This window comes from Colossoma macropomum, unplaced genomic scaffold, assembly GCF_904425465.1.
Source record: "Colossoma macropomum unplaced genomic scaffold, Colossoma_macropomum, whole genome shotgun sequence".
In the NCBI taxonomy this organism is placed as follows: Eukaryota; Metazoa; Chordata; class Actinopteri; order Characiformes; family Serrasalmidae; genus Colossoma; species Colossoma macropomum.
This window is the reverse complement of record NW_023494804.1, coordinates 23,805,662-23,825,363: the sequence shown is the minus strand read 5'-3', so window position 1 is coordinate 23,825,363 and position 19,702 is coordinate 23,805,662. Positions and strand designations below refer to the sequence as shown.

Here is a 19,702-nt window from a genome sequence, read left to right as displayed (position 1 = left end):
TAAGTAAGCCGTTTAGGCTCTGTATGGATAGCCTAACTTAAATGCTGCCAATGGGCCCTCAAGGCCAAATGTGATCTATTTACAGCTTCAGTCAGGAGGCTTCAGTGGTGCAAATCTGGTCTAGAGGCCATTACTCTGGCACCCAGCAGTGCCCTGCGAATGACAGATATCTAAGTCATGCAGGAGAGACAGTGATGAGGCCATTTTATGGCAAACAGCTTTTTTGGCAGCAGATGGAAAGATGATGGTCATTGATAAAAATAAATAAATAAAAAGCTATCATTGAACCCACCAGATCAGCATTACATACTTGCCATTAAGGCTGTCATGATTACTCAATTAAATGTAACAAATATAGAGGTAAATAATAATTGTAATTAAACAATTCTCTGAAATTGTTTCTCCGACGTTCATTGTAAGTATTTTGAATCTTTGTCAGGCTGTGCATAGTTTTTATGGTTCAGTTAAGTCCATTTTTATTGTTTAGCTTTTTTTAATAACTGGAATTATTCTATCACCTAGTAATTGGTGAATTACTCAATTACTAATATAACATTATAGTGACAGTCCCACCCATCATCTAAAAGTACACCAACTGTTATTGGTTTGAGACTAATTGAACTTGACAAATACACATAAATAAATGTTGGTATAGCCTATAGGTTATCAGACTTTTACAGAGTGTCGGCAGGGATCCTAAGATAAATGTAAGACCTATAGACCTCTGGAGTCATGTCGTCATTCATTAGTCATCAAGCGGCATGCCCCTATTCAGAACTCCAGGTCTGAGCTGTATTTCTCTGACAAAAATGAATGGTGTTTTCATAAATCACCCCGTCATGTCCTTGTTCCAAAGCCGGTACATTTTGTTGTACAGACATTTTACCTCAGAACATCCCTGGATCCTCTGAATTACAAGATCATTAAAGAGTCAAAATATGAATAATTCTACATGCAAGCTAACACTGCTGTGCACTGAACTGGTAACCTCACCAAAATATCCCACACAAATCAGCAAGGTTTGTCTGCTTTGGTAATTAAGAGGCTTTGACAGTTTTAGATTACAGTTTGAGTAGTTGGTGTTAGTGTATGACAGTGTTAAAGCTTAACAGTAGACTTATTTTCATGTGATGTCATTTGAATGCACAGGAGTAAGAGCTTATATGTAGCATTATTTGGATTTTGACTGCTAAACAACCTCATAATTCAGAGGATCTAGTGGCATTCAGTGGAAAAATGTATGCAGGACGAAATGTATTAGGTTTAGGACCTTTTTATTTACCACAGGGTGCGATTGTGGCTATTATCAAATATTGATTCATTTTTCATAGTGAAATGCAGAACTCCTAACATGGGCATGACGCTGACTACAGAATGACGCATGACTTCAGATGTCCATGTTGACATGTCAGGGGTGGAGCTTGTACTTACAGATAGGTGCAAATGAGAAAGCTTGGATTAGGTACAAGCTATAGAGTTTGAATAAAATGTGATATTACAGAAAAATCCGAGCTATCGCTCCCAACTATCATGTGTTAAAGTCATGAATATTTTGATTAATGTGTTCGCTAACTTTTTCATTGAATGAATTCACAAATTTTTCCCTCAAAAGTTACTAGATAACTTGCTGTTGTGATAAGATGTTAGTTAAGCTGCTTAACCTACTGCATTCTCTCATTTCCTTGCAAGTTACGAGTCTGTTTATCAGTTCTATTAAAATAATATGCAGTTTCTGGTTCTATAAACCACTAAAAAGAGTTCTTCTATTGTTACTTGTGACTTGACATTGTGTTGTGACTTGACATTGTAACAACAGCAAAGCCTTTTTTTAGTGCTATATAGAACCATTTTCAATAAAGTTTCTATATAGAGCCATATACAACACATTCTCCATCAATCTGAAGAACCATTTCACAATGCCAAAAAAACATTTAAGCAAATGGTTTCACATAGAACTCATGGTTCTAATTAGAACCATTGCCTTTACTAAAGAACCCTTGAAGAAACATCTTTTTTGGGACCATCTTTTAGTCCCTGTGTTCAAAGATCAGATTATTAGAAAAAGCCAGAAATTGTTTAGTAGATATTTATACAATGTAAAAAAGCAAAAGTTACCTTCTTATTTGCCATCGTTTTATTCAAATTTTCCGTTGCACCTTAAATGTTGCAACAGTTCATTCGACAGAATGTAACTGCTGTAACATTTAAGGGGGAACAAAAAAAGTGAATGAAGGAGCTGGTAACTTCAGCATCATAAACTAAGACTATTTAAATTCAGATTTAAGATATTTTAAAACTTTTTAAGGCCTTCAATTTGTAAAATGTATTTTCCCAGAAATTAAGACTTTTTAAGACCTACAGACACCACGTTTTTATTACAGCTTGACGTTCTTGTGCTGGCTTGAGTTAGATTGAATTCACAGAGCACTTCTGCTGTCTGCCTTTTAATACACACCAGGGAAGCTTTAATTAATGTCTTTGTCTGCACTTTGGACTACAGAGGCCATTGATAATATGTCTGTCTTCTTCCCTAGCAATACATTACCTGAATGTATTCTGCAGTGTCAGGCTGTGTGCTGTGCATAAGTATCTGTGTTAAATTGAAAGTCATTTAAACAGTCATAAACACAGGATGCACAGGCTCCATTTGTCTCTGCTGTTCCGAGGAACTTTTAAATCCCATTATTTCCCGTATCCGCATTCTGGGGATGTTGCTGAGTTAGGGCTGGATGAGTTAACCCTAAAGGCTTCTGATAGTCAATTCAGTTTGTGTCATTCGCTCTTATGCTCTTCACTGTTTTTAATTGAGTTTCTATAGAAAGCTGAATAGAGTTAAGCAAATGTATTCCCAAATATATTAATTACTCATGCATCAAATACATGTTAGAAAGGGAGTGAAATGCAATTATAAATGCACCAAAGGTTTAATTTGAGCTAAAACTGTTGATGATTGAACACATCATAGCGTATTAATGAGCGCCGCGCATTTTAACCATCAAAGCACCATTGATATCAGCACCTGCTCTTTTTAATGAAGCTGATGAATGTTTGACTTTAGCAGCCAATGTTTCTCATCAAATCCAAATAGGCAGTACAAAGGCACTGATCAGTTGCATTCATAATGCAATCATTTCTGTCTTGTATTTTTTATCTGCAGTGTGCAAGCCTGGATTCTACAGATCGGCTCTGCAGACTAAAACATGCAGCAAGTGTCCTCCTCACAGCTTCACCAAAACTGAGGCTTCCACTTCCTGCCAGTGTGAGCAGGGCTATTACAGGATGGACACGGACCCAACCAACATGGCCTGCACAAGTAAATACTCTATACTTCTTTTTAGAGGCTTATAGCACCTGAATTCACAATATGAAATTAAAAAAAAAAAAAAATTGTAGCATTTTGCTACTTTACATAATATATGGATAGAGATAGATAGATAGAACTTTATTAATCCCAAAGGGAAATTGCTGTTATGTAATTACTAAAATATGCAGTTATGTAATTACTAGGGATTCACTGTGATATTACATTTGATATTGGCAGACATTTTTTAAAAATATATATATCGGCATCAGAGAGGGGTTGAGATTAGATTGATATTCCAAACCGATACTTGATGATGTATTTATTGTTCTCCAAAAGAGCAGAATGTTTAAGTGATGCTGGTCTGCTGCTCTAAAATGTCTTCTTTACATTCATTTTACTGAATTTGTAACCCTGTAGAAATAAATGTTATACTTTTTCTTACTCACCTAGTTAGATTTAGTCTAATTTTCTATGTTTCATCAATGCTTATATATCCGCATCAGCAGATAGGTATATGAAAGAAAGCAGCAACTTTGTTAATTACATAGTTAGTTACATAATGAATTACATGTATATTTGATTTCCATTCTGCATCTTACAGGCATCAGTTTGTACTTCTGGCTTTTTTATTTCAATGACAAACAATGTTTAAATTATGGCAGAAATGTAAAGATTGTTTTGTTTCTGCAAAAAAGTCTGTAACAATAATAACCTTTAATCAAATTCAGATTCTAATACAGTATCTGCTCAAATTGACAATGCTGTATCAATTTAAAGCTTTGAATCTGCACAGATTTTTTTTTAGTTTTTTAAATTATTTGCGAGTGAGAATTTATGTAAAATGATGGCATACTTTTGTAATTGCCAGCAATAATTGCAATTTTATGGGTCAATTTAAATTTATTGTGATTATGATTCATGTGCATTGAATTAGGGGTGTGGATGTCCACAAACTGCACATCTCGAACCGTCCTTATTTATTCATGTATATTTGAAGGGTCTTCATCAGGCAAAATTTAGAAAAGTTGCAATTATATCTGAATAAATAAGGGAGCTCTTGGACATGCAGTATACAGGCATCCACTTTTATTGATTGTTTGATCTTTATCTGTGTCCTGCACCTGCACCCATGTTGGGTGGTATGTGCACACTCTTGCTTTGTATGTTGCAATATTAGGGACTTTAACAATCAACAGCTGTCGAGATGGCTAAGCCTATCTGGAATAAATCTGTGAGAAAGCCATAACCATGGAAACCAATGTCACTATTTGAAAAATGTACTACATTAACCAGTGTATGAATTGACTCATGGAATAATGATGTTATCCAGTGTAAATAAAGTCTAATTGGACGTGCAAGAAATGTGAAATTAACCCATTTAAATCTCATGTTTTAGTGACTACAGCAAACTGATGTTTCTGTCTTGGTAATCAAATCAGTGAGTTGAATTTTCTCATGCACAGAACAGCACAAGATTTCTTCTTCCCACTCTAACTGTACCTGCCACTGTCGTTCCTTAAAACACAAAATCAAAGTTTTATACTTGCTAATGTCAGAGTGTTTTTGCAGAACTGGGACGTTATACATCATGAACCTTTGTGTTATTCTTGGATATTTTCCACAGAGCCTCCTTCAGCTCCACGAAACGCCATCTCCAACGTGAACGAGACAAGTGTGTTCCTGGAGTGGAGTGCTCCGGAGGAGACAGGCGGCAGAAAGGATGTGACGTACAGCATCTTGTGCAGAAAGATCAGCGCTGACCTGGGCCATTACGAGCCATGTGGCAGTCATGTCCGCTACCTGCCTCAGCGCACTGGCCTCAGGAACACTTCGGTCATGGTGGTGGACCTTCTGGCCCACACCAACTACACCTTTGAGGTGGAGGCAGTGAATGGCGTGTCTGAGCTGACTAAACCTCTGCGCCAGTACGTTTCCCTCAACGTCACAACCAACCAAGCAGGTAAGTGCAGCGAGCCCAGGTGCTCTGCTGATGTTTCTCATTCATCCCCTCCATTGGACCTGTTTTCATGCCCATATGCTAGACTACTGTCACAATACAGCATTGAATTGACATACATCTGCTTTTTTGACTAAATCTGACACACAAAGCTGTGTGAAAGCTTTCCAAAGTAAAAACTTAGAAAACCTTAAGACAAAAATTGAGCAGTTGAGAAGAATGCAGCCCTCAAAATGTCAAAAAGTATTCAGCTATTCTCCTAAGAAAGCCTTAAGTAGGCTTTTGGGTTATTTGTCATATAGTCATTTACAGCCTATCAAAGACAAAATACATTTTGAATAGGCTGCATCCTTGAGGCTATTTCATTTTTAATTTGCTCAGTGCCTGAAGACAGTAAAGGAAACAAAAACAAGCAACAACTGCGATTTTATAGGTCAGTTTAAAATTTCTCTGATGATGATTCATGTGCATTGAGATACTTAGGTTTGTGGATGTCCACAAGTAAAGGAAACAAAAAACCAGCAAACATTCAAAAAAACATTAGTAAACAAGTGATGGCAAAATAGAAATGTGCATAATAATATGTGAAATGGGCAAAATGTGGCTATTTCTGCCCTTTAGTGTGCTGTTTTCCATGAACCTTAATTTTTCAGCGTTGTTTTGCTCTTATTTGATATGTAAAGGATGTGATCTAACAAAGCCAAAAGATTGTATGTTTTCATTTGTTTGTTTCACTATTTGTTTGTTTGTTTATTTTGTTTGACAAACTTTTTGACATTTGGATCAAACGACATAGCACTGCTCTGAAAGGATCATTTTTACACAGAAGACTGCTGAAGGAAAAACAATTTATCCTAAGCTTTACCTTTTTTCCTTAAGTCAGAAGTGAAAACGTGTCACATTTAAGGCGTTTTCATTCATGTCCCTAGATCAGATTCCTATCTTTTTTTAACATCACTCCTCACTGCGCTTATGTATATCTTTATGGTTGTTATCTGGTGTGGGTAGTGGGTCAACAGCTGCTTACATTTTCTGATAAAATTTGCTCATGCAGGTTCTTTTGAGGCAGAGGTCACTAAAGATGGATATTATATAAATCGAACAGTAAAGCTTGTGATATATCTCCAAAACTTTGGTCTGTCCTAGCATCTTTCAGCAGTCTTGCTCTCTTAGCTTGCTGGATTTTGTGATAGGACCTCCCATACTGCAAAAATAAACAGCCCCCATACAGCGTCTAGGCAGCAATTAAAATGTGAATGTTTTTCAAATACTCAGTGTATTTGTTTATTATAGTAACACTCGGCCAGTAATGTTCAGATTAAATGTTGTAGTCATAGATGGCACTTGGTTCACTCGTTGCTAGTGGAAAACATGCTAGTTTGCAAGGCAAAGCATGTAATTTCCAGACATAAAATAGTCACTGTGGCTGCTCATAACTGTCATTACTACAGTGTTTATTACCACAGTGCCGTTTCAGTGACGATAAGAGCAAAGATAATAATTAAGCAAGCTTTGCTGTGTTTTTGTGGTTGGTTTTACCAGGAATGAAACCCTACATGTTTACTGTGGTCAGAAATTGTATGCTCTGAGCTAATTAATGATGAATTGTAGGAGAACCGACAGGAGACCTAGTTTGAAGTCTTATGTTTATATCAGAGGTTCTGTGACCCCCCACCCTAAACACACACACATTTGTTCCATCTCCTGTGAGAGTGGCTGCCATTGACTTTTCATTAAGGTAATGATGACTCTAATGGATACTGATGCATAATCTGCTTTATCTGAGCCAGGGCCTGTAATTACTTGGGATCGTCCAGAGACGGCTGAGAAGAAACCTGTTGAGCGCTCACAGTGTGCGTGAAGCCTGCCGCGTGTGCGAAGCGGTTCCACTGCGATAAGGCAGCCTTGAAATGAGGGATTTCACATCGGCCAGCTAGGAGACTGATGTGGAATACTGAACACTCACTTTCCCCTCGTGTCGCTGCAGTCAGGATAATCTGTTTGGGTCGATGCATCGAGTGGCAGTCATGTTTCATGTGAACTAGGTGGCTCTAGGCTAAGTGCAGTGTTTGGTAGGTGTTGTAAGACCCAGTCAGTGTGCCGAAGTGCAGGACTTTTGTGTGAAAGGTAGTAAAAAATATTGGAATTCACTACATGGTGCCTTTTCCTGTGAGTGCTGTGACCCATAACACAACAATGGCAAGCGCTTTTCCATTACCTTCCATTTCTTACGGTGTGTACACATCAAATTGTTTTTATTTTTTGTTTGTTTGTTTGTTTTTTGTTTTGGCTGATGGTTATCTAATCTTACTGTGGCTTCATATCAAAGGAAAGCTGCCAAATTAAGTCTTGTACGGAAGTCTTGATCTAGTTTTTGTGCCCCTGATCCCGATCTGAGTTCTTCAATAATAATTATCAGCTGATACCAAATCCAGTATTTGTAGATAATACTGGGCACACTTTAGGTACATTAAAGGTTGTTAGACTAATACAATATAGGTGAGAGAGAAAAGTCAGCTGGGCTGAGAAGTACTTTGAAATGCCTCAGTAAAATCACTTCATTTTTAGTATATGCATAATGTGACAAAATACCTTATTACCTTTAAGCTATTTTACGATATCTTTAATATACTGCATTTAGATATCAAGTTGCTCTAATGTGAGCACAGTACTCGTTTTGTTCAGCTTTCACACGCTGTAACTGTTGGGTATGCAGTATCTGAACTTGGCTTTTGAGATGGTGTGCACTATACTAACATCAGATCGTGGCCCATAGCTATCGCCGAAGGACAGATTTTTCGTGGGTGCCAGGAAAGTTAGAGCCATTTTCCAAAAAAATGAGCTGCTTTGAGAAAAAAGAATACTGAATAGCTGAGAGGCTGCGTATCCTCTTAATTGAAACCGCAACCCTTTTACAGATCCAGTAACCTTAATCAGCACAGTTGTTATTGTGGAAACACTACACAAAAAGCCTGCTTAAACCAGAGAAAATAAACACACTCAGGTTTTAGATCAGAAATGTACAGGCTAACTTTGTTCTTGGAATGGTTTGGTAGTTTAGACTTAATACATTTCCAACTTATAAATAGCTTTTTCTTACAAAAATACAAGTTTACTGTGTGAAGTTAGTGCTGGCTACTGTTACTCTCACTTATTGTTGTTATGCTATTAAAAACAATAGGTTTTGTCTTTTTCGTTTTTAATGCCTTTGATATAGCCACAACAATAAAATATCGAAGATTGTGTTAATGTTTTGCAAGAGAAGACATTATATGCTTGGGAATCTGCACCACAGCTTTATCTATTTAACAATCACAACCATAAAAAAATAAAAAGGAAAAAAGAAATAGTGCCGTCTTGTGCAGCCAGACATCATATTTAAACTTAGACACACAAAAAAGACATCATGCTGAAAGTAAACAAAGATTATGAGACAAAAGACATTTACTCTTTGTGCATCTTAAAGCTGCAGAAGGTGCATTTCTGGCATTTAAATCTTCCAACTTGATTAGCAATCGCTATAGATGCAATCTATCAATGATTCACAATACTGTTGTCAATCGGCTCAAGTCTAATCTCATGTTTTATGCACTATTTTAACTACAGTCAAAAATGTTCATTTTCCACTTTTCCATAGTCTTTCGCTGCAGACATTTAAACTAAAAAAGTGAAATGTGCCTCAGCTCTATTGTGGATGATGTTTCTTCATATCATCTCTAAAATAGCAGTGTGAGTTCCCTTGAGTAAAATAGCCTTAATAAAGGGTCAGAATTTGATTGTAGCTGATAACAGTTGATTTAGATATCCTTTGGCTCTCAAATTGGTTCTTTACATCCTTATGCTATGGTAAGAATGTCCCAGGTTATTCCATTGAACTTTCTTCTCATTGCTGTTAGACTAAGCTTATTGAAATGTTCCACTGTGGGGAATGTGGAGCAGCCCCCTAAGCCCTGTCCCTTCACCAGAGATTTTCTCCACCCTGGCCCCCCTCTTCTACACCGCCAGCGCAGGTGGCACAGGTGCTGCCGAAGCCAAACTATTTATTTCCCTATTTCCCCTCTGCATAATCCATTACACTAAACTCCCAGGCCTTTTACGCAACCTCTGTGAGCAACTGCTGCAGTCTAATTTAGGGTGAAATATTTAACATAATATTTGCACTTATTTCCTTGCCAATGCGTCTCTGTCACAAAAAGCGCCACCGATGCACTTAAGTAGCACACAAAAAAACAATCTCGAGGTGCTAATTCGTTTCGCTGGGACAGTGGAGGTGTGGCTTTTCTCCCCTGAAGAGTCAGCTTCAACATCTGCCTGGCTCATTAAGGTGCTCTCAGATCAACAGAAGGATTAGGCTCCTTAAAACACTATTAATGGTGACAAGCAAAATGATGATTTTGGAGCCCAAGATGCCTGCCACACAGCCTCAGCTCAGCTGACGCAGCTTGCGTGCAGAATTAGCGTCACACTGGCGTGCTAACCAGAGCCTCCGAGGCTGTTCCATAAAAAGGAAGAAGATATAAAGTTGTTTTTTTTCCATTTTTGGCTTTCATAACTAGGACAGTTTGTGTGGATTGATCAAATGCTTGCTGATTTCCAACACTTGAAGTGAACTAGATTTCAAAACAAACTGAATTGCATGCAGGTGCAAGTGATTAGCGCTTGCTCTTTCGCATGCCTCTGAAGTGCGCTCGTATTTCCCTGATGAATGTCGACAGGCACATAAGTGGTGGCATTTGCAGAACTATTCTGTGAGCTTTTAATATTTGCCCATTCACAGCAAGTAATTGACATATCAGTCTGCAAAGACTTGCCACACTCAATATTCTTAATTACTCTTAGTGAGTTTCTTTTGGCAAGCGGTTGAGAACACTCGCATTTTGCCCCAGTGCAGGCCTATCTGTTATCAAATCCTCCGTCAGCAGTTGGAGGCGCTTTGCAGATGGTGACCCAATCAGTCACTTGAATAAGTCACTTATTAGCATTTGTTCCGCCACTCCAGTCTTAATGGTTTTATAGCATCCCATGATGACAGCCACAAGACATGGTGCTGTAGACTCAGTGATAAAGTCTTGTACCTTGTTACAGAGCTTAGGTCATCAGTTAGACAGTTAAACAGTTATTCATTAATGGACCTCACTGTTTTTTTTATTTGTTTGTTTGTTTTTTGTTTGTTTTTGTTTTTTTGTTCTTTTCAACATATCACATTGTAACATTGTATCTCTGCAATGGTAACTTTACAGGAAAAAGAAAAAACATACCTTACTTTTAATGGAAGTCAATGGAACCAGACTTTTTTCCAAGTCATTTTGGGTCATTTCTTTTGGTCCATTCATCATGAAATTTACACACAATATAAAGGGCGACACTTTCAAATTAAGTCAAAAACTGAAAAATGATAAAAATGAAGATACAAAGTTTTGTTCCGACAGCAGCGATATATTAGTATGTATGATATGGTACATGGTACAATGTTTCTAAGCTTTAAATTTATTCCAGCAATCTTATTAACTCTTTAAACTGCAAGAGCCAGTATGTGGACCCATACTTCTATGACATATCCATGCTTCACCCCCAAATGTGTTCTTTCAGATCAATTACTTGTTAACTGGACAAGCTTTACAGGATATTTAAAAAAAATCCAATGTAAGATTTTTGCACTACATTTAACTAAGTGGAATTGGATTTTGCCAACAGTCTGTAAAGCTCGTCCAACCTCCCAAAAGTGCTGTTAAAGAACACGTTTGTGGGCGGGGCATGGATAGGTCAGTTCTCGTTATTACATAACTTATCAGTTTCATAATAACTAGGTTATGATTTTGAGTTGACTGCAGGGAGTTGAGTCTCAAGGCTTGTAGATAATTTTAGTTTAGTTTGATTATTAGCTGCATGCATCACATTGTGAAAAGTTAAACCACTACTATCGAAGGCTTTTCTATAATGAAAAGCTTTTTATTTGAATAGTTGTATCAAACCTGCGAGCTGTGGGCATTGCAGTGATGGCTGGACATGACTGTAGCAAAAGTGTAACAGTCAAAGTCTGTTTTTTTTTTGTTCTTTTTTTAATTTCTCAGGCTTAAATTTCATGAGTCTTAAGTCTCGTGTCTGGTTAAGTCACGGGTCAGTTAGGGTGATGTTCGAGTCAAGTCTCAAGCCAGTCAACATGTGACTTAAGTGTGGTTTGAATCTGAGTAGCTGACTGTAGCACCCAACTCTGCATATTAATGTGTCATTAGCTTTAATATTAATAACTGAATAATGAGCTTCCCAGTAGTGCCTAAGAGTCAATCTGTAATGTATCCTATAGCTGTGTGTTCATACATGTGTATAGGGGTGTATTTGAATTTGTATAGAAGGAGAACAGGACAGTTTGATGGCAGAGACCTTTAGTTCAAATGCATTGCTGCAGGATTGTTGAAGGCCGGTGTTCTCCGTGCAGGGCGCATGTTGGCATGGGAGCTTTTTGGCAGGAGTCATATCTCAGCGCTGCTTTTGGCCGGTGAGCTGCTCGGCTCTGCCAGAGGTTTTTCATCTTGCCTCTCGGCAGGACTCCCCCAGCAACACTTGTTTACAAACACATGGCCCGCTGAGAGCTTCACCCTGGCACTCGGACGGGGTTGTCTTGGAAGCCGTGACCTTTCTTCCCCTTAGCCAAACTGTGGGCCCAGAGCACTAACTTCAGTTAAATTATATGCATGTGCATGCCTGAAAAAAAACTCTTCTGAAAACCAATATTGCCCAGAGTTGTTGTTGTACCGCTAAGGAAAAGTAAAGTCTTTACGTTTTTTGGTGTTCCTTACATCCAGCTTCAGGCACGTTTGATAAGAGTGATTAATCGAAGCTTGAGAAGCTCAGATTTGCTAGCGCGTGATCCATTTTGCCGAAAAAAGGAATGTTAGCACGTCTGGGTGTGGAAGCATTGACGTTCCTCGCTGTTCGGCGTTAGCGGCTCCCTTGCTGGCAAAGGTGCAGTGTTAGCGGCTTCACACACTGGAGGATGGCAACACTTCCCAATTGGAGCCATTAATCAGAGCACCATCATCACACTTCCTCTGCCACACTTCCTCTACAAGAGGTGTTCCATCTGTTAATGAATTCAGAGAGGCTGCCATAGCGATTGTAGAGGAATTTTGGTTATGCTTTATTTAGCTATCCTTTGTCCACCAGAATTAGCTTGATGTAGCCTCTTAATTAGTAATGATGAGAATTGTTTGATAATGAATGCAGGCATTTACCTCTGCGAAAGGTTCTGTATCAGTGACACTTAAGAATATAATAATCAGTATCATATTATATAACAGATTCTACAGACTGCAAATTATTACTAAATTATCACTCAATACCAGCAATTGTGCATTATTTTAGATGAGTTTACTATGAGTGGGAATCACTGCAGGCCCCACAATACAATATTCTCACTATACTTCAGCCATGATGCCATTCTATTTTGATTTGTAGAGATTTGTAATATGCTAAGTACTTGGGCCACCATGTATCAATACTAGGGCCCATCCAAGATGATAATACTGTGGCTGATATGATTTATAGATTTAAGGGAGCCAAAATTCCAATTACCAACAATATTGGCTGAAAAAAGCTCAAAATTAGCAGCATGTATCATTCATTTTCTACTTTGTTACCTGTCCCCTTGCCTTAATAATAGCATCAGATCTGTCAGGTAAAGATTACACCTGTCTCTTGAGTTCCTGGCCATTCTAATCCACGCTTCGACAGACAGGGTGCACATTTTAGCCAAAGTTTGTGTGTCTGTTTCAGCTTTTCACATACTGGTACAAAATGAGAATTGAGGTTGAGGTCTGATGATCTGTAGGTCAGTCAAACTGTCCTAGTGATCCATCATGTCTGTCATGCCAGTCACATACACATACCTTACTGTTGTTGTCCTGGAAAGTGGGAATGCCAATGTTGTGTTCTACTCGGACCTGAGGCACAAAGGTAGTGGAAGAGTCATCTAAAATGGAAAGGAACTACCTCAAACTTTAAGAGTCTTAGGTTAACAGTGTTTAGTGACAGATATAATTGTTGGTTCTCAACTGTCAGACTTTTTAAACTCAGGGCAGAACTACCAACAATTCTGTGCAGTTTGGTTTCTATTTAGCCTGTTTTACTGTCATTTATTGAAAAAGGAAGTGTCTCATATCAGGTTAGCCAGGTGCACAACATTGTTAAAGTTTGGTTTGTTGTCATGAGAATGTAAGTTCAAATCCCAGTAACTAAAAAAAGTTGTTAGTTATCTGCAATATTTTTGCCGATACCGATAAAGATGCAGGTTGTCAATATCGGCCAATATCATTGGTCAACTGATATATCAGCCAGGCCCTAATTGATAATTTACATTTGCAGCATTTAGCAGACACACTTATCCAGAAGGACTTACAACAGTGCTTTGTTGTCTGCTCAGAGAGTGCCCTTGCTAGTACAAATAGGTTTAGTCCAAACTACCCTTGAGCTAAGACACTGCCAGTAACAAAAGGCAGTGCTAATACTTACAAAGAAAGATACAGAAATAAACATGTGCATTTCAATAGATAAGTGTTCACTTAAGTGCTTCACAAAGAGATGGGTCTTCACTTTGCGTTTGAAAATCACGAGGGACTCTTGGTTGTTGTTTAGACACCCAGTGGAAGCTACTCGTTCTATACCTGGGCGCCAGGACAGAGACAAGTCTTGATGCTTATCTACCTTGATGCTATTTTTTGACCCAAAATATCGGACAACACATTTTTTTTTCTCCCACCCCTGTTTTTCACTGCTGCTGATTTTTAAACGCATGAATGTTGAGAATATTCCCTTATCTGAAACATGCTGTGGCACACACTGTTAACCAGTGCTCTTGTTGTTCAGACCCCCCACTCATGTTTTTGTTTCCTGTCATCACAAATGTAGATCAAAATTTCCCTCGCCTGCCTTAAGGCTTATTGAGAATCAATAACTCAAAGGGACTGCGTCTCCTGCTTGACTGAAAGTCAAACATTTAACAGGCTGCCAGACCGTTTAAGTGGCCTGGGCCACCCTCCACAAAGCAGCTTTTTTCCTGCCTGCTCGCAGATCGGGTTGCCAAGTATTCAGTTTCAGGCTTTTAAGATAGGAATGATTATAGTTTTGTCTAGGCAAAAGAAGGGATACTGTTACTCTTTGTTTTGAAGGGGAGAGAAGACTTTTCTTTGCTCCCCTAAACGGCATGCTGTTGCAGCACGGCTACTGTATCGGCACCTCGGGGATCATTTGGACATGCTTAAATACTCTTTATCTCACGGTTACAGTCTGACACTTCGGTTCCTGAATACACAACAGGCTCAGATTTCTGCATTTCGCATGCAGACGGACGGCACTTTTGTGTGTGGAGACAGGATAGGACTCGGTTAAGGCAGAAAGAACAGTACTTAAAGGTTGCTGAGAACAGCTTAGGTTTAACCCTTAGAAGTCAAAAGTTGTTTTTGTTTTGTTGTACTATGGAAATGTAATTACAGATTTTATTGGATAGCAGATTAGCCAACAAATTACACTTACATTCAGTTTTCATTCTGCGTCTACACCTTTAAGTCACCTTTATTCTGACACAACAAAAACATGGTAAAAACATAAATAAAAAAAAAAATCTTTTCTCTATGCACAGTAACTTTTAATCAAATTCAAATAATGATAAAATGTCTCGTCTTTTACTTTTACTTTTACATATTCATACTATGGTATGAATAAAAAAATTAGATTTTACAATCTAGATAGAATTTCTCTGCTTGTTTCAATAAGGTACAAGTAAAAATGAATTAACAACAAATTACACCATGCTTTCTTGTCAGGGTTAATACCAAACAGCTTCAGTTGTAGATTGGTAAGAGGGTCTTCAGACGACGCCCTTTTTAATGAGAATTCATGCTCAAAAACAAGCAGGATATACTTCTTAGAGGACAGGTTTAAACAATTGATTGACAAGTAGATAAACATGACAGCAGTTGAGAGAAAGCGGAAGACTGAGGCAGACGATAAATGATAAAAAAAATTCAACCTCAAAAAAATAAAAATAAAAATGCTTTTTCACATTCGTTTTTTACATTCAGGTTATAGTAATATTTGTTTGGAGTTTAAAAACAGACAGCTTTTCCTCCTGTGTTGACTAGAAAGAACACATCTTCCAATAGTAAATGGTCAGCTGAGAATGACATGATACATTTTTGTGGTGCTCAGCAGCAAAGTTGATGGCTTCTCTTTTGTTTTACAAAATGCAAAGCACGATACACAGCAATGAATTGCAGACTAATCAGGAAGCGCTGACATTAATATGCAATTTTGACAGCCAATCACCAGTCTATATTTTAGAACAAGCATGTCTGTTGACTCACAGATGAACAACTAAGGCCTTGAAATTTGAGAAATGACATGGAATTTTTGGTACTCTGTAACCATAAAAGTACTGAATTTCAGTTCTAGCCCTAAGTGTGGTGCATAAAGTGACATTATTTTGAAAAGCACATAACAACAGCCATTTCACGTCACCAGAGAACTGCATTTGAATCATAATGGTGTTTAGTAACACAGTGAACAGACTAGGTGTGACTAGACAGAGGGCAGTTTAATTATTTTATGGTCAAGTTGTGCACATAAAACAATTTCATGCTTGTTAAGGCTGATGCAATGCTTAGACTATAATAAGAAGTTTGTGAATTAAGAGAGATTATTACCAGATGCCGTGTTCTTTTATATGTGGTAAATGGAGTGTGTAAACAGTAAACTGTGTCATCCCCCGAAGCCACTTTCAAAGCTGGTTTCATCTCTCATCAAACAGCTGAGATAAAAGTATGTGTCAAGGCTTCCCATCAGATTGTGTTTCCTGCTTGAGACCAGAATATTTTACATTCTATGGTTTGCTTTTCTTGAGAAAACATGAATCAAATGCACTTTTTAACCATTAGCAATCAGCTATATTTGACAGTATTAGACATGAATCTCTCTTTAATTAAGAAGAGCTAATTGGGTCAACTTTAAAATTTAAAGGCAAATATGACACTGTCTGCAATTACTCTATATTGCATCACACCTTTCATTACATCCCAAGTATTTTTCACTTGATTTGGAATGAAGAATGAACAAAAGCTTTTTTTTTTTCTTTTCAGCTCCATCTCCTATCACTGTGGTAAAAAAAGGAAAGACAGCGAAGAACAGCATCTCTGTGTCCTGGCAAGAACCTGACCGGCCCAATGGCATCATCCTGGAGTACGAGATCAAGTACTTTGAAAAGGTGAGCACAGAAACACACAGCTGAAACTGGGCAGTATAGAGAAAGAGTGCTGAAAAACAACTGTTATAAAACAGGTAGTTCTAAAATTGGACTGAGCTACCAGACATATCAGTTAAATGTTATAATAATGCACGCACTTATAAAAAGCCATTGTGCTTTACTTGTTGCCAGGCAAACCACAGCCTACTGTGAAATTCACTATTCAGCGAAAGAATTGTTTATTGTGCTTATAACTTGCAATAAATTAAAGTATTTGTTGAACATTCCTGTAACTGATCACAGTGCATAGTGTAATCATGGTAAAACTGCTGCAGTGCATGACCTTAAGTGCCTTATTGGTTTAGTAAATATTGCCTATATATGAATGGATTGATCTTAGACCATTTTTCAAATTTCAAATCTTTTTTTATTGATAGTGATGAGAAATATGATGGACCAGATGTACTAAGCCTTTTGAAGCACTTGCAGGTACAAATTAGACAACTGGTGTGCAAACCTAACGCAGTTTATGGCTCCTGAGCATGGAAAAACACGTGTATAAATTTGAGAAGGAAAATGGATGGAGATATTAGATGTTCAGTTAATTACGGATTCCACTTGATTTGAGTTTGAGCAACTAACGATGGCAGGATTTGGGTGTAATTTTTTCCGCCTCTTAAAACCAGGCATAAATTAGCAGCAGTGTGTCAAAGGCCTGTTGTTAAGAGACTTTTTTAACAATGCCAGCAGTCACAGTGGCTACATGGAGGCACTCAAACACTTGATGAAAGAACATTTACCAACAGAATAACATTGCAGCACACAAACGTCTTGGGATCAAATGTGTGTGAGAAGATGTGGTGCAAATCTTGCTGTGATGCAGCCACAATCTGCGCTCTCTGTTTATGTTGTTGTTTCACTAATTCTTACACAGAGTAGAATTACATCCCCATAAACTGTTTTGGTGGAAAAGAATCACATTTTGTCAACACCAGTGTCTCTTAATCACTGAACAGTCTGGGCAGAAGTGAAGCGTGCAAGGATAGCAGTTCCCTTAGTTCGTTAAACAACTGTTTAAAAGCATAACATAGTAATGCTGTAGTAGTCATTAAAGCAAGAGGAGGACATACAAAATACTGACAAGCATGCTTAGATGTTTATTTCCCGTGCATTTGTATTTTGGCGTACATCAAAAGAGCAACTGTTTTGGACTGTCAGCATAGAAGAATGTTTTCTTTTTTTCTGTTGCATGATTTTTCTCAGATTTCGTTTAAGGGGCATTAAGGGAAAGAGCTGAGCTCACTGTGTTAATGGAAGTGTTTAGTGCAGTATGGCTTTGGCGACTGGTGGAGACACGTCTCCCCTTTAGCCACAAAAGCTCACAAAAAGGTTGAAACTGAAGCTGCTGATGGCCGTCTCGGATTGCTCCTCACGCCAGGGCTTTGGCCCGCTGCACTGTTCAAGCTATTTAAAGGAAGAATCACGCAGAAAGTGGCTGAGCTCCTGCATGACCTCAGCGCAGTGGCCTGGTCTGGGAAACACTGATATGAGGCACTTTAACAAGAAAAGTGCCCCCTCCTCTAATGGACCACACAGCCCTCCACTACAGCATGAAAGTGATCCTGACCTGCACCCACCCCCCATACAGCTCTTTCTTTCTTACTTACTTTCTCTCTCTTTCTCTCTCTCTCTCTCTCTCTCTCGCTCTTAACATTTTCGGTCATTCTGTTTTTTGTGTTGTACTGCAGGATCAGGAGACAAGTTATACTATCATAAAGTCAAAGGAGACAGAGGTTGTGGCGGATGGGCTGAAACCAGCCTCAGCGTACATCTTCCAGATCAGAGCGCGCACCTCCGCAGGCTATGGTGGCTTCAGCCGGCGCTTTGAGTTTGAGACCAGCCCCTACTGTAAGTCAAAGAGCCATGTAATGTATAATACAGTATATTTTGCCAACAAACTTACATATGCTTAATCAGTTTCTGGTCTGCATTTATGTTTCAGAATCTGGATAAATGCTTTTTGATTGATTGAGTAATACTTTTCCACAATAAACACATTGAATAAATAGATCAAATTACCTCATACAAGATGCAGTTAAATAGGAGGGAACATAGTTTTAGAAGCCCACCAAGTGCTTCTCTGCTCTGGGCTTGGGCTGCATTAAGAGCAATCATTTGGCTAAACAGCCCAAAAATACTTTAAATGAAATGACAATTCTTTTTTCTGTTTTTGTCTGTAATGGCCACCCTAAGAAGCATTATAAGGAAATACATATATACAAAAAAAGTTGTACTTGCGATACGTCCCATCTGTGGCTCATAATTTATTACCTCACATAACATTGTTGTCATGTGTAATGGCTTTATTGAAAAGTGCATTTTATGTTTATATCATGCAGCACTACTGACAGTTAATGCTATGTGCATAATATGACATCCTAGACTGATATGTTTTGCTTTTGGCCTACAATTTAATAATGACCATTTCATAACGTGTTTCATATTGACTTACGATCAATTTGCCTGACCTCCCTGATCATTCTTCTCACTTTAAAACTTTTACAGTAAAATCAGTTGCAGTTTGTACAATACTAAACTGTGGGGTATAAGATACTGGTACTTTTTAATGTACATTTTTGTCATTATTTGACAAATTATAATTTTAAAGTCAATCATCTATATTTATCCCTGGCCAGAGTTATACAGTCTCTCCACCTAATACACTGGTCTTCATACAATCAAAAACAGTAAACAAACTAAAAAACCTAATTTGTTCTCAAGGTTTACATGTGTATTTATTTGTTTAACTAAATCAGGCTATGATGGAGCTTTCGTCTTTGAAGTCATAAATCCATCTAGATTGTCTGGGTTCTCTGTATCGTTTTGGCTTCCACTTTTTGCACATTTTGTAAATCACTCTGAATAAGAGCATCTTCTTAGTGAATAAATGCTAATGTATTGAGAAGAGCTTGTCTGAAATGAGCTAAGCTGTACTGAGCAGTGTGTGGTCATGTATATCTGCTACTCCTGATTTCTCTCCTGTCTCTTCAGTGTCTGCCTCCAGAGATCAGGGCCAGGTGCCTGTCATCGCTGTGGCGGTTACCGTGGGGATCATCCTGCTGGCACTGGTCACCGGCTTCCTGCTCAGCGGCAGGTGAGAACACAGCTGTTTTTCCTCCTTCAGCGCTCAGGCCTACGGCAAGACGCG

General features: G+C 38.3%; 1 protein-coding gene across 1 annotated transcript in view; it reads left to right on the top strand.

Moving 5' to 3' along the window:
- The window catches only part of LOC118824764 (ephrin type-A receptor 5), an 83,490-nt gene that overhangs the window by 41,368 nt on the left and 22,420 nt on the right, over positions 1 to 19,702 (top strand). Inside the window, exons 4-8 of the mRNA XM_036595150.1 lie at positions 3,158 to 3,313; positions 4,929 to 5,264; positions 16,391 to 16,515; positions 18,243 to 18,402; positions 19,546 to 19,648. Of these exons, the coding sequence (XP_036451043.1) occupies positions 3,158 to 3,313; positions 4,929 to 5,264; positions 16,391 to 16,515; positions 18,243 to 18,402; positions 19,546 to 19,648 (880 nt within the window). The remainder of the gene's footprint in view (positions 1 to 3,157; positions 3,314 to 4,928; positions 5,265 to 16,390; positions 16,516 to 18,242; positions 18,403 to 19,545; positions 19,649 to 19,702) is intronic.